The sequence below is a fragment of the Oryctolagus cuniculus genome, chromosome 6 (assembly GCF_051225735.1).
Source record: "Oryctolagus cuniculus isolate XC-2025 breed Fujian yellow rabbit chromosome 6, ASM5122573v1, whole genome shotgun sequence".
Taxonomy (NCBI): domain Eukaryota; kingdom Metazoa; phylum Chordata; class Mammalia; order Lagomorpha; family Leporidae; genus Oryctolagus; species Oryctolagus cuniculus.
Genome location: NC_142872.1, coordinates 26,490,363 through 26,505,385, shown reverse-complemented (window position 1 = coordinate 26,505,385; position 15,023 = coordinate 26,490,363). Strand labels below are relative to the sequence as shown.

General features: G+C 52.6%; 1 protein-coding gene across 4 annotated transcripts in view; it reads left to right on the top strand.

The window, feature by feature from the left end:
- SPOCK1 (SPARC (osteonectin), cwcv and kazal like domains proteoglycan 1) overlaps nucleotides 1-15,023 on the top strand; it is a 487,158-nt gene that overhangs the window by 92,840 nt on the left and 379,295 nt on the right. The window contains exon 3 of one of the 4 annotated variants that reach the window (XM_089335896.1): nucleotides 5,457-5,639. The exons of the other annotated variants lie outside the window; for them this stretch is intronic. Coding sequence (XP_089192022.1) covers nucleotides 5,457-5,573 — 117 coding nt within the window. The 3' untranslated portion in view covers nucleotides 5,574-5,639. Of the gene's footprint in view, nucleotides 1-5,456; nucleotides 5,640-15,023 lie in introns of those variants that run through there. 4 annotated transcript variants of the gene reach the window in all.

Sequence of the window (15,023 nt, the reverse complement as noted above, 5' to 3'; positions counted from 1 at the left end):
TCACGCCATCAGGTGTTGACAGGGTCGAGGCGTCTGTGTCCTGCCATGGGCCCTGGGGTGTGCGTCTGCTCCTGCTGGTGTCCTTGCTGAGTGATGCACACCTCATCCCCAGCATCAGGTTCTTCCCTCGGGTGACTTTGCCATTCAGGGGCTTTGGCACCTGCCTGGAGTACCAAGAGCCAACTCTCTTGTGTGTCCCCTGGGTGTGACTGTCCTGGCCAGAGGCTGCCACTGTCAGGGTGCCTGGCGCTGGGCTCTGCGCGTCTGTCCGGCTGGGCTCCTTGAGCGGGCACTCCGTGTCTTTGTATTTTGCTTCCTGGGAACTGAGGCGTTCTCTAAGCTGGGGAGTGAGACAGCCTGGAGAGCAGCAGGGGGCGTGCAGCTGAGGGGTCATTGGGGCAGGCTTCCGGTTTCTCTCTCCTCCCATCAGTGGGGCCCGATGGGTGAAGAGCATTGGAGGCCCGGCCACTGCAGGAAGTCCGTGGGAAGGTCTCGCTCGCCTGGCCTGTGATGAGCACAGAGGGTTGATCCACAGCTCTACGCTGGGGCCTGGCATCCTCCTCTAAGCACACGTAAAGACCTCCTGTGAAATTGCGATTTCCAGCGTTCAGCCGTCCTGGGGAAGGAATCCGGCGCGTGTTCCTCTTTCCCTTGCCCTGTGCAGTTTGCATTTGGGTGGTGGGCTTCTTCCTCTTGGCCCCTCTCACCTGGTCGCTGGGGTCTATGTGGGACCTCGGGGAGGAGGTGTGGCTGGGAGGGAGACTGGGGGATCATGGCCGCGCTTGGCTTGATGATGGTGGGAGGGGTGGGGCTGGTGACTGGGTTTCTGGGGCTGGCTCTGGGCCCCCGGCGCTCCCAGGAGGACCCCTGTTTCTGGGTGGACACAGGAGAGGCGGCCCCGCCTCCCTCCCCACCCTTCTCCCGGGTCGCAAACCTCCAGCAGTCTGCTTGCAGAGGCTTAACCTGCAGTTCAGTGGATTTACGGGGGCTAAGATAAGCTCATTATGCGAGTTGTCAGTAATTATATGAATTGATGAGAGCATTTCCCTGTTCCTTCCAGTGGATGCCTGCAAAATCATTTCAGCCTGATTTCACTTTCTTGACCTCAGCAGTGATGAATTTAGACATTAGATCGTTTGGGCGCTGAAGAACTGATAGCCTTGTCTCTTGCTTTGTAACAAGCTTGTCTTAGGTGGGCTTGCTCAGTCACCACGGTGACCAAGGACTCCATGTATCTTGGATAGGATGATGCTGTCTTTATTTTCCTAATTATTAAATATTCAGACTGCCTCCCAGGAGGACCTCAGCCTGCCGGTTCTGTTAGAAATGCCTGCTGCAGTTGGCAGCCAGATTCAAAGAGAACGATGGAGTGTTCTTGAAGGTGAAAAGCCGGAAGCAACTGGACCCCTCACTCTGTGGCCAGTGCTGGGGCAGCAGGACCCTGTCTGTGAGCAGGCTGGCTTTTCAGTGGCCGGTCAGCACAGGAGCACCGGAGGTGACGAGCTCAGGGCTGTGTTTTGCTCGGGCTGTAAAAGGTGCTTTTAGAGTTGTGAATGTTAGACACTCAAAGGTGTTGCTGTGGTTTGGGCCACGACTCGTGTGGGCAGGGTGTTGAGGAGGTCTCTGTCCTCTCGAGGGGTTGCAGTGGGCTTTGTGACAATGGGTTTGTTCTTACAAGAGCAGGCTGCCACACAGCACCTGCCCTCTGCGTCCCCCCTCCATACCCGTGGCTGCTTGCCCATCTGTTTTCCACCAGGCGCTGAAGCAGCACAGGGCCCTGACCAGAAGCCAGGCAAATGCAGATCGGGAGCCTCCCTGCCTGCAGAACCACCAGCTGAAATAATACTGCCTTTTTTTTTTTTTTAAATAAATTACTCAGGCTCAGCCGTTCTGTGACAGCAACAGAAAACAGACTGAGACAGCTGTCGTGCAGAAATCTGAATCTGAAACTTGGTGTTTGTCTGGGGAAGTCTTCAGGCAAGGGCACAGCGGCCGCAGTGCTTCCTGGAGGCAGCCGCCTGTCGCTGCCCCTCCCAGTGGAGCGTGCCTCTGCTGGCCGTCCAGCTCAGCTCTGTTTGAGCCTGATCCCCTTTGCTGATAAAGCTGAGCAGTTTGACCTCACGTGGCATTTGACCTTGTGGACCTGCTCAGTGATTGACGGCTCGTCCAGTCTGTTGCACCCATCCTGGCCTGAGGGAACCCCTCGCCTCTGGATGGGTGCAAGCCCCTTGAAGTAGGTCTGTAACCGCACCCCCACCCCCCACCACGTGCTGCCCTCACCACTCTGTTCAGCACAGGAGTAGACTGGGTCCATTTAAGACATAGATCAGAGGCCACCGCGGCTCAATAGGCTAATCCTCCGCCTGCGGCACCGGCACCCCAGGTTCTAGTCCCGGTCCGGGTGCCAGATTCTGTCCTGGTTGCCCCTCTTCTAGGCCAGCTCTCTGCTGTGGCCAGGGAGTGCAGTGGAGGATGGCCCAAGTGCTTGGGCCCTGCACCCACATGGGAGACCAGGAAAAGCACCTGGCTCCTGGCTTCAGATCAGTGCAGCACGCCTGCCACAACGCACCGGCCGTAGCGGCCACATGGGGTGGGGGGTGAACCAACGTAAAAAGGAAGACCTTTCTGTCTGTCTCTCTCACTGTCTATCTCTGCCTGTCAAAAAACTAAAAAAAAAAAAAAGAAAAAAAAAGAAAAAAGACGTAAATCAGAGTGGTTACTCTTGTGCTGCTTGCTTTCCTGTGGCTCACATGTTTAGCAGAGGCAAAGCCCAGGTGCTCACGTTGCCCCACTGGCTTTGGTGGTGGACCTCCTGTTAGCTCTCTGGATGCTTCACCCTCTCCTCTCTGCACTAGAATTGCTGTCCCCAACGTGCTAGATCCTGGGTCTTTTTCCAGACTGCCTGCAATGCTCTTCCATCGATGTCTTCTTGGGCTCATCCCTCTCTCCCCCAGGTCTTGGTTCAAATCTCTCCTGATCTGTGGCCTTGCTCTTACACTCCTGTCTCTCATACCCCTTCCCCTGCATTTCTCATGCCCCTGTGGGCTGGCCCTATGTTGTCATTTTTCTATAGCATTTATCCCCTTCTGACACATTGGATGCTTTCTCTTTCATCTCTCTTACTTACTTTTTAAAAAGATTTATTTATTTATTTGTAAGTCAGAGTTGCAGAAAGAGAGGGAGCAACAGAGACAGAGATACTCCACCTGCTGGGTCACTCCCCAGATGGCTGCAAAGGCCAGCGCTGGGGCAGGCCAAAGTCGGGAGTGAGGCACTTCATCCTGGTCTTCCATGTGAGTGGCAGTGGCCCAAGCACCCAGGTCATCCTCTGCTTGTTTTCCAAGCCATTAGCAAGGAGCTTGCTCATTAGTGGGGCAGACAGGACTCGAACCAGAGGCCATATGGGATGCTGGCATAACAGGCTTTGCCTGCTATACCACAATGCCTGCCTCTGTCATGTCTCTTATTTGTCTCTTTCTTCTAGAATGGGAATTTGACAATGACAGTGGTAGGAATCTTTTGTTCTGCTTATCATTTTGTCCCAAGTGTCTTAAACAGTGCCCAGCATGTAATAGGTGTTGATGAGTGTCTGCTGTTGAAGTCATTAAGTGTTTTCTGAGAGCGTCAAGGAGCTGTGCACGGACAGTGATGGGAGCTGTCCTGCTGCCTCTGTGTGGGTGCTGTCCAGCCTCAGGACCACCGGAGTTCCAGAACGTTCCCTGCCTCTTAGTTCCTATTCCGTCTCCCAGTTCCTCGGTCACTTTCGCTGATGGTGCAGATCGAGGAGACAGCATAGTTGTCAAACGGAAGAAACAGGATGAGAAGAAGCAGGGAAGGAGGGAGGGAGAGGGGACAAGCTGAGGGGGCCCCCAACTCTGAAGCCATCGAGTGGTGTGACCCAGCGATGACGTTAGCATGCAGGAGACAACCTGCTGTCTGCAGGAACCTGTGAGGTTGTGCCCAGCTCTGGAACGCTGTCGGCCGGTGGTTCTGCTGAGGTCCTGGTCCACGCTGGCTGCATTTCACCTTGACGTGCAGAGCATCCGGGTGAAATCATCTGTGCTGGTCACCTGCATGACGGGAGTCACCATGGTTTCCTAAGTTTCAGTTGATACTGAAAGTACATTTTTTCTTATTGTTCACATTCCCATTACAAACTCCCTTTTGGTGCAGATACTGTCCCTGCTCAGTGAAATGCTCACTCAGGGTTCCAGAGTGTTCCGAGTGGTGCCTCGCCCGCTCTGCTTTTCTTGATCTTCCTGCAGAGGCCAGGTTGAGCTCTGAGCCATGGGGCTGTTATCAGGAGCCCAGCGTTGGCACCGTGGTGTGTGGTGGCGTCTCCACATTTCCCCAGCACTCTCTGCTTCCTAACAGAGAATGAGTTCCAGTCCTCTATGAGGTAATGCAGGCCGGCCATTGCCTCGGCTGGGTGACACAAAGGGCATCGCGCCCACTCCCGATGGTCAGTAAAAAGTGACGTTCTCAGGTGCTGGCTCTGTGCAAGCTTGGGAAATGGCTGCTCGCACAACTGACTGGAAGTTTTGGGGAGCCGTGCTTGTCTGTGTTATGGTGCCTACAAACTTAATTTCCCATGCACAAGAATATCTTCAGTGGTTGTACCTTTTCTTAAAAGCTTTTCCAAGGGAAAGCTAATAGCTTTTCCAGAAACAAATGGAGATCCCTGTGACTCAGGGGAACCAAGATAAATGGGCCTCGATGCTCCTGGCACAGCAGCTCTGCACTTGTGGCTGTCTTACCCGCTGTTCACTGCTGTCTCAAGGTGAAATCTTCCCGAACACACGGCACCCACCCAGCTCCTCCAGCGGGAGAGAAATGGCTGTGAGCTCCCACACAGGACTGGTTATGTGAAAGCGCTCGTTCCTCTTTTCTCCAGGAGACGCAGGGGCACTTGCAAATGTGCTCCTCTGGCTTAGCGAGCTGGATAGGAAGAGGGACGTCTCTCTGTTTGTTGGGCATGGCTGTGGCTTAGGACTCGTAGGTTCCAGGAAGACCTCGGGTCTCCCTGCCCCCTGCAGATGCTCCTGTGGGGAGCTGGTCTGAGCCCCCTGGAGGTGGAGACCCCAGGAATAGAATCTTTGCCTCTGCCGCTGGTACTTGGTCTGGGGACTGCAGGGTGTGCATGGCTGACCTCAGTGGGGCACTGTCCTCTTCCACCCTACGGCCTGATGGCTTCCCCAGGGGGCCACAAATGGCAGGGACTATCACAGCTATCTGTGCATGAGTCAGCTGAGTTGCAGTTTAGTGGATAAGAACGTCTTTAAGAATGGAAAACTTGAAGACATTGAAAAGTGATTTTGTTAATTTTCAGAAACTGTTGGCCTTTGAGGTACTTTGACATCCCCAGAGTTAACAAGCCTGGGAGGTTATTCATTCTTCATTCAAAAGAACTCTTAGGGGAGCCGGTTCGAGTCCCAGCTGCTCCACTTCCATTCCAGGTCTCTGCAGTGGCCTGGGAAAGCAGTAGAAGATGGCCCAAGTCCTTGGACCTCTGCACCCACATCGGAGACCTGGAGGAAGCTCCTAGCTTTGGATTGGTGCGCAACGGCCTTTGAGGCCAACTGGGGAGTGAACCAGCAGATGGAAGACCTCTCTCTCTCTCTCTGCCTCTCCTTCTCTCTCTGTTGATCTGAATTTCAAATAAATAAATAAATCTTTTTTTTTTTTAAAAAAATGTATCATGGGGCAGGTGTTCAGCACAGCAGTTAAGATAGGACATCAGCTTGAGGTGCCTACGTTACCCAGTCAGAGTGCCTTGGTTCAGTTCCTGCTCTGTTTGCGATTACAGCCCCCAACTAATGTGTATCCTGGGAGGCAGTAGGTGGTGGTTCAACTATTTGGGTCCCTGACACCCATATGGGAGATGAGGATTGAGTTTCGGATGCCTGGGTTGGCCATGGCTGTTGCAGGCATTTCGTATGCAAGCCAGGGGATGGCAGGTTGCCCTTTCTTTCTCACTCACCCCCCCCCCTTTTGAATGAATGAGAAAGGTATCAGAGTGGCAGTGGTGATGGTTCATTGGTTTCCTAAGCACATACTTAGCCTCAGCCTCACCTAGTTGTGTGCACTCACTGAACATGTACAGCTTGTGTGTCTCATACTGGAATAAAGGAGAACAGCCCGTGGTGAAGAATCTGGACTCTAGATCTCCCACTCGAGGTGTGTCAGGACTCAGTGAAGTCACAGTTGCAAAAGCTTGCTAAGCGAGGTGCCTGATCCTCATCGCGTGTTAACACAGTTGCATTTTGTAGTCTGGCATTTTTCAAACCTTTTCTGGCATTTCATTTGGCACCCTCTATGGGATAATACGACTCAGAGAGTAGAACTTTGAGGAAAAATTCAGGGCTTTTGGAATGAGTGCCATGTCTATTTCTCTTAGCTGGCATGCTTTGTCTCCTTGTCCTTTGTAGGCAGATGGGTCTCCCCAGTCCTATTCATTGGCTGAAATCTCTGTCCCTCTTCAGTTCCCCCTGGCTGCCTGTACCTGAGGATTGGGGAGTCCAGATGATCTGCTGTGTCTGTACCAGTTGAGTTGGTCTCTCTGCCCTTGCGTAGACTGCAGGTTATAGCAAGTTGGTGCATTTGGAATCCTCTGTGAAGTATTTTTCATGCTGCTTGTTGATTTTTCAGAAACAAACAAGTGCAATAGTGTTATATTTTATTGATCGCTTAAGTAGGAAGGAATTACAGAAATATTATCCATAAAATTGCGATAAAACCATGTTAATCTGCCGAATTCTCAATTTAGGAGATCAATTAGACTTGTTGGGTATTTGTTTAGCTGTAGTCTCTGAGTGACTCCTGCTTTATTTACTTTATAATATCCCCAAAGATTTGTTTCTCTCTTCCCGAGAGAGGAATGTATTCTGCATATCCTGTCAGAAGCTGCTTAAAAGGACTGAGGCAGAGAGATAAATTAAACAAATATTTCAGATTTGTTACTGTATTTTCCTGAGCCATATAAGTTAATGATCCAAGGCTAGATATATTGCTTAATGCCAGCTACAATCACATTAAGTTCTGCTTTTCCTGGGGGAGCAGGGATGGATTACGGCTCAGGTTGCTGTGGCCCGTCTCCTGGGCTGATGGCAACCTGGCCTGCCACTTTATCATGGACCAAAAAAGTCTCTTGGCACCAATTATTTCAAAGGCACGAGTTATTGTCATGGTGCCACCTTGCTGCAACCCATCGGCTAATGAGACTGCCTCACTAAAGTTCGCACATGCCCGGAAATGGCAGGCCTCATGCAGAGTCCTCTCAAGCACCCGTCGGCTCCTTCCCTTGGTGGTAACGGCAGCCCCCTGTATGGTGTGAGGTGCTGCGGCAGTGCCTTGGACATCCTTGCCAGACTACTGGAGATGGACCCTACCATTGCATTTGCAGTGGTTCATATTCTTCTAGTTCTGGTGATTCTCTTTTCTTTGGGAGTTTTTCATCAAATGTGTGAGATATGGGTAGATGTCTGTTGAGCTTCTGTATGTACTGCATGTGGTACTACTCCTGCTGGATAGGAGGGTAGGTGTGTCCAGGAAGGCTGTCTGGAGGAGGTGATGCCTGACCTGAGTCTTGCAGGACGTGGGGAGCCAGGTGACGTGATTCGTATGAATCAGCTCAACGGGAGCCCTGAGGGCCCTCAGTGGTAGGCACTCAAACAGGGTTACTGGCCCAAAGTCAGGAGTGGGTATGGGATCGTAAGCAGTCTTTGTCCAGAGCCCAAGCACTGATACCTTCATGCTTGGTGGATGCATTTTCTCTGTTACTTCCCATCAGGAAACCCTGGAGGCTGTTGGAGCTAGGTTGTTGGACTATTTCTATCTGAGGAAGTTTGAGGAACAGAATTGTCTGGTTTTCATCGGGGAGCCCCAAGTCCACTTTGGTATCAGGCTGCTGAGGTTTGAAAGCTCTCTAGGTAATGAAACCCAGGAGTCTCAGCCAAGGTAATCCTTGGCAAGGCTGCAGAACATTGAGCATTGTTGAAGGCTGCAAAGACATGGTACTTAGGTTGGAATGACATTCGGTGTTAGGAATGGGCACCTCTAGCATGAAATTAGAGCCTTTGTGTTGGTATTTTGGGGGTTGGAATCCTTCTAAGAGACCCGACGAATGGCTTGGTTACTATCCTTACCAAGGATTTTCTTGGGGACAAGTGCACCCCCAAGATAGAATACAATCCGGGACAGCAGTCTCCTTTGCCTGGCTCCAGAACTGGCCGCCTCACTACTCTAGAGTGCAGCTCCAGGGCCTTGCAGGTGCTGACTTGTGGGAACATTATTTCTGCTCTGCCAGCCATTTGCTCCCCCTCCCCGACACCACCGTAGACCCGTGTTCTCCATGTGTCCATGTGTTCAGTGTTGAACACAGTCAACCGGGGACAGGTTACTAAGTACCGAGGTCAGATCTGGTGTTGGTGAGAGGTGGGGGAGCTGCGTGGGCCTGAAAGAAGCTCCCAGCTTATTGCCTGAGCCCGGCTCATCCCAAACCAGTGAAGATGCATTCTGTGTGTCAAGATTGCACTTGCATTCTCTTCTGAAGGGAAATGTGGTTTGAATCCCAGACATCAAATGGGATGACTGCTGTTCATAAGGCTGATAAATCATTTTAAAGAAGATTACTCTGGCATGCCTGACATGTGTATGGATTGCGGTTGAATTAAAGAAATGGATCCAGATCACATCAGGAATATTTCATCATCACAAAACACCGTGGCCTGTGGAAAACAAAAACTCATTACAGCCATAAAGCTGTCTGACCATCCTTCAGAGCCGTGGAAGTGCAGTGTTCTGGGACCATGTCGTGGGCTCCCGCGTGCCCATGCTGGGCAGTCTACAGGTAAGAGAAAGCCCAGGCGAGAGATGCAGATGTCCTAGCTCAGCCCCAGTCGGCCTGCTGATGGGCATTCACCATTGGGCCGAAATCATTCATCACCTTCTGGGTCAGTGACCCCTTTGAGTATCTAAGTTTTACATACTTCCTAGAAAACATGTGCACAGGTAGAGGGTATTTTTCACCTAATTCCAAGGCTTGGTGGATCCCTTGAAGACTGCCTGTTGCAGTGGGTCTCTCCCTGCCCTGCAGTCCACTGTAGCCACACTTGACCTCGTGACATTCTTCTCCAGTAGAAGACAAGGAGAACTGGCTCTTGGAGCTGACTTTCTCACTCCTGGGCTGTGTCTTCTGGTTCAGTTCAGTGAACCTTAACTGAGCACCTATTGCATGTGTGGTCAGACGAGAGTTGCAAAGGTGAATGAGGACTTGCTCAGTCTTTGAAGGGTCTGCCGGAGGTTCCTGTGGTCACCGGGATGGAGGCCACAGTGGGCGGTGCGCTAGCAGTGGGGACTTGAGGTCTGACTTCAGCCTGGCGATGGTTACACGTCTGTCCTTGGGGACCCTCAGCAATTCCCTGTAATGCAGTTTCTTTAAATGCACAGTAAGGTCAGTAATTGGAGGACTTTGCCTGTCTGAATTATCCTGAGAATTACATATGCTTATAGACTAAGTAAACAAATCATTGACTGCTACCGGACTGTGTAGTATATAGAGTAGCTAAATGGCCTAAATTATTTTTTAAAACATTGATTTATTTATTTGAAAGTCAGAGTTACACAGAGAGAAGGAGAGACAGAGGGGTGGGGAGGGAGGAAGGGAGGAAGGGAGGTCGGTTGGTCGATCTTCCATCCGCTGGTTCACTCCCCAGTTGGCTGCAACAGCCAGAGCTGCACCGACCCGGAGCCAGGAGCTTCTTCTGAGTCCCCAAGTGGGTGCAGGGGCCCAAGGACTTGGGCCATCTTCTATTGCTTTCTCAGGCCATAGCAGAGAGCTGGATTGAAGGTGGAGCAGCCAGCAGCCAGGACTCGAACTGGCACCCATATGGGATGCCAGCACTGCAGGCGGTGGCTCTACCTGCTACACCACAGTGCCAGCCCCATAAACGACCTAACTTAGTAAGAGTTATGATTTACTAGTGGGGCCAAGATCCTTGAAAAAAAATTTTAAATGCAGGAATGAATGGTGGCACATACTGAGCATTCAGAGATGCTGTTTGAGATCTTCACCTTAAAGCACTCCTTACAACTCATTGCTTGATAAATTATCCGTGTTAATTGTAGAACAGGAAACAGTACTTATTAAGAAGACCTAAACAAAGCCCATCCATCATTTCATGACTGGAGATACCAATTTTGATTGTGTAAAACTTGGAGAACTTCGGGTAGATGCACATACATGGAAATTCACTTACTAATTCATTTAATAGTATTCACTGAGATTATAGCGTCCCTGGAATGAAGTCTGTAATGAATGAAGTCTCCCTGCTGGCAGAGTTAGCACCGGAGAGATTTTCCAAGACTGAGAGTTTATGCACAGAGGGGAGAAAGGACATGCCAGCAAGCAAATATACTTCCTTGAGGACATTCTCTCCTAGGCCGGGAGACAGGCATTGGAACAGCTGTCATGGATATATAATTGAACTTGTTTCACCCACTACGAATGCGAGTGCACAGTCACTGCGATGCTCTCTGTCCGCTACCTCTCGTGGAACAGGCCGTCGCAGGACCTCGCTGGCATTCGGCAGTCAGCGCTCAAGTCTGGCGTTAGCTGGGGCTGTGTTGCCTTGGAGTTCTCCCTGTGTGTCTTTAGGGCTGCAGGCTGTCAGGTGACGTAGGTTGACCTCAGCTGAGACGTGGCTACATGTTTGCACTCCCAGAAGTGGGCTCAGGTGTGTTTTGGTGAAGGCTGAGGCACAAGAATAGAAAGTACTTCTCATGCCTGCTGATAAGGCCCACGTCTGGGCCCAGGTACAGAGTGTGAGACATGGTCAAGGGTGTGCACGAGGGAGGAGAGGAGGGCTGGGGCCTTGCATACAGTTCCTCTCCTGCAGTGTGGATACGGCCTCATTGCCCCTCTGAGTCGTTGCCTGGGATTCCGTGATGGCCTGTAAGTAGGTAGGGGTTAGCCATTGGGAGTGAGCTGACAAGGTGGGGAGGCAGCTCTGCACACTGGGGCCGTGTCTGCCCACCTGGCAGGAGCAGAGCTGAGAGGGGAGGACATTGTGTGCAGAGGAGGAGGTGGGACTTCGTCTGGTCTGTGTGGATACAGTCAGAGGAGGCCTTCAGAGAGAGCCTCTCATCTTTCACTTTCAGGTGTCCTTAGGGGAGGAGAGGCTGGAGAAACGCAGGACAGTTGCTGTGGATTGGCTTAGTCCAAGCACAGGCTGTCAGAAGGAAGTAGGACAGGATGGACTGAGACAGTCAGATGGATAATTGTGTTCAACCACTGAATGCCTACTGCGTGCTAGGAACTGTGCCACGTGCTTTCTGTTATTGTCCAGAATCCTCATGCGAGTATGCTTGACCCCTTTCGTGGCTGGGGAAACTGAGGCACAGCTCTGAAGCAGCATGCCCCAGGTCTCACAGCCACCGGCTGGCTGCACTGGGGTGTCTGGCTCCAGCGTCTGTGCCTCAGTGTAACTGCAGGAGTCTCCCTGCTGGCAGAGTTAGCACCGGGGAGATTTTCCAAGACAGAGAGTTTATGCACAGAGGGGAGAAAGGACATGCCAGCTGCAGGGACAGGAGCAGGAAAACTAGGTGTGTGCCATTTTGTGTGTGGGGCCTGGAACTTCTAAAGCACAGTTGGTGTTTGGGCCTGTGACCAGCCAGAGGCACGGCCTGAGGGCTCTGTCCCAGGGAGGGACAGCGTGAAGGGTGGGGAGAGCTGGTGTGGCGCTCTGTGGCCCGTTTGTCTTAGCAAGGAGAGGTGGAGCTGGTGGCCTGACAGGTGGGAGGGACACTGGTGGAACTGAGCTCTGTCCAGAGGCATTTCAAGATGAATGGGAAAACCACTGGGCAGAGAACAGAGAGGGGGCAATTTGGCTGCGCGTGTGCCCAGGGAGCTGAGGCAGTTGGAGGCAGGCTGTGTAGATGGCTCGAGGATGAGCTGGGGCAGACTGAGGGCTTATGCTCAGAGGAGTTGGGTGGCCAAGGCCGGAGCCTTAGTGAGGACAGCAGAGTGAAGGAAAAGTCTCTATGTGCATCAGCCACTGGGGGTTTGAGAGGAGACGGTGGGGGCTGTGGAGAGGAGCAGACCCCAGGAGGGCCATGTGAAGGGTGGGGATCCAGAGCCCGCAGAGGAGGGAGAATTAACCACAGAGGGAGAGAGGCAGGGGAGCAACCGGGGAGACAGTGCGTGACCCTGAGCTCAGTTGGGGCTGGAGCTAAGTTGGGGGAGCAGCGTCGTCACTGCTGTGCTGGTGGCTGCCCTGCCCCCTCCACCCCCAGGAGCCCCAGGAGGTTCTGAAGGCAAAGCTGCCCAGGCTCCCCTCACCCTCAGGGTGGGCCGGCTTCCCCCGGGTGCTAGTTGCCCTTCATGCTGGGGCTGCCGCTGGGCCAGCCTGTCCCGGCTGCACTCCCTCTGCCTGGAGTCTGCCCCCTCCTCCCCGCCATGGGTCCTCCTGGACTCCAGGCTTTGGTTCAGACCGTGGGTCTCTGGCTCCTCCCCTTTGCAAAGTGCCTTGGCTCTGCTGAACCCATGCAGGACACCACGCCTGGTGCACAGTAGGAGCTCACGTTTCCGGCAGGTGGAATTCACATGCAGGATACCTCTGAGGCCGAGAATGGCAGCAGAGGGGGGGTTTCTCCGGCATTTCAGCCCTTCCTCCAGGAGAACCACGGCGTGCTTGAAGGCCGAGGAGTTGTCCTCTGCCCTGCTGTCCCCTTCTTTTTTTCAAACATGGAAGTAGAGCAGGCAAAGCAGACCTCACGAGGACCTTTTTCCTTTAGATAAACTGTGGGTATTCCTATTAAAATGGTAATTTCCTTTGTTTAAAAAGGCAGATGTGGTCACATTAAGCTAATCTAATTTGTGATTTTTCATTAAAAATATATATGAGTTCGGCTGGCTGGCTGTTTGGGTCCCAGGGGTCGTGGGTTGGCAGCCGGGGAACAAATGTCCTTTATTTGCTTGTAGATACATATGGCCTCCAGGCAAACGTCATTGCCTCACATTGATTCTCCCTGACCTTGTTGCGGACCATGGGGAATTTTTATCTGCAGCTTGTCTTGTGTTCTGCCCTTCTTATTAAATGGAAAATCCCTGAGCACCTCCGGCTCGCAGAGTCCCCTTGTAGAGAGGAGAGGAGACAGGGTCTCCTCTAAGAGGGAACTCGGTGCAAAGACACAGATGTTGTTCTAGAGGAGCGAGATAGGGCCATCCTGCAGGACGCTGTGTGGGTGTGCAGGGCCCCTCTCACCCAGACTCACAGGCCTGGGGTGACAGATGCTGGTGGGCAAACCGGGATGGTGGTGGTTGCATCCCTCAGTGGTCAGCCCGTCCTTGATGTCTCACATCGCAGGGTGTGGTGGTACTGCTTGTAACCAGCATCTTCCCCACCCAGTACCGCCGAGCACATCTGGACCCTCATGCAGACCTTCCTGAGAGTTTGCATCCTCTTGGTGGTTAGGCCCCCACGGCTGAGTGGTGTGGAGCTCCAGGTGGTGTGGCCAGCCAGATTCTCTCCTGTGCCTCGTAGCCACAGAGGCCTCGATTCACGTGTACTCGCTGACGTCTCGAAGCCTTGCATTGGGCCGGCCGCTCTGCCTCTTGCGGCTCTGTGGCTCAGCGTTTGCGAGGTAGACTTGTTGCTGTACTGAGGGTAGCAGCCTGGGCAAGCTTGCCCTGTCGCTGTGGTCAGGAAGTGGTGGGTCACACCGCCACCCATGGCTTTGGCATTGCTGGCCAGGTGTTGGACCACAGGAGCAAGGATGCTGTGTGCTGCTGGCTCGGCTCAGCGGTGACACGGTGAACCCTGATGAAGGGTGTGCATTTGGGCAGAGCAGCAGTAGGTGGTGGGGATACAGATGTTTGGGAGTCAGGAAGGTGGGCAGTGCCACCGGGGGCCAGGGCGGGTGTGTAGCTTCTGAAGGGGCCGGCAGGACTTGAGCACTCTTGACCCTTCTGGTCGTCCAGTGTTGCTCCAAAGGTTTTAAGGAGTGCTGGTCTGTTGGGAACTCTGTGTTTTATTTGAGTATTTTTTCTAAGCCTGTGATTGAAGCCATCTCCCAGGAAGTGTGTGGCAATGAGCTTCATTTGTGCTTCTCACATCCTGTCTTGATTGGGCTTTGGAACCAGCCTTAGGTGTTTTGCTGTGGGTGGCCAATTTTCCTGCCTACCTAAATTATGCCAATCTGTGCAAAGTGCTGTATGTGCTGACAAGTGAAGGGTCTGTGGCAGATTGCTGTTTGTGTGTCGGTGTCACAGCTGAGCCTTGGCAAGTCCTCCGGGCCTCTTGTCCTCTTAAATGTTTGTCTGGAATGAGTTTTGAACGTTTGGAAGAGGCTACGGGGTGGTCCTTGGGTTTCAGGGAACAGCAGCCCTGGCGGAGAGGCCGGGAGCTTCAAGTTCAGTGTGATTAGGGTACACAGCTGTGTGGAGCTAGGGTGTGGGAGTAGCCATCTGTGCCACTGAGCAGACCTGGGAGGGAGCCCCCGAGGCTGGGGCCTTCACTGCCATCCTGCAGTGTGGACATCACTCAGGAGATGGCACGGCTCATCACAGACTCATACGCCTGGGCATTTGACTCTCTACCAGGAAAACTTGTTTGAGAGTGCAGTTTCGTGATCTTGCCTTTGCTGTTCGGTTCTTGTGAATTCAGTAAAAGCTTCAGCTACCCTCCTTACCCCCAGGGATGTGATCAGAACTTCCAGGAGACCTTGATTGTGGATCAGAGGCTTTCAGGATTGGGTGGTGTTTCGCTGTGTGCATGTGCCTGATCGTGTGTGAGTCTAGCATGGTGCCATCACCCAGAAGACAAAACTGCAAGTGGCTGTAGGATCCAGGATGCATGGGGCTGCTTGGATGTGCGTAGCTCCACTGCCTAGCAGAGAACTAACTGTGCAAAGTGAGAACACAGTGCACACTTCTTGAATGTGTGTATGGACAGTCTTCATATTTGCGGGTTGGCTTTCATGTTATAAATATGCTCTCTGCCACCTGACAAATAATTTTGGTGTAA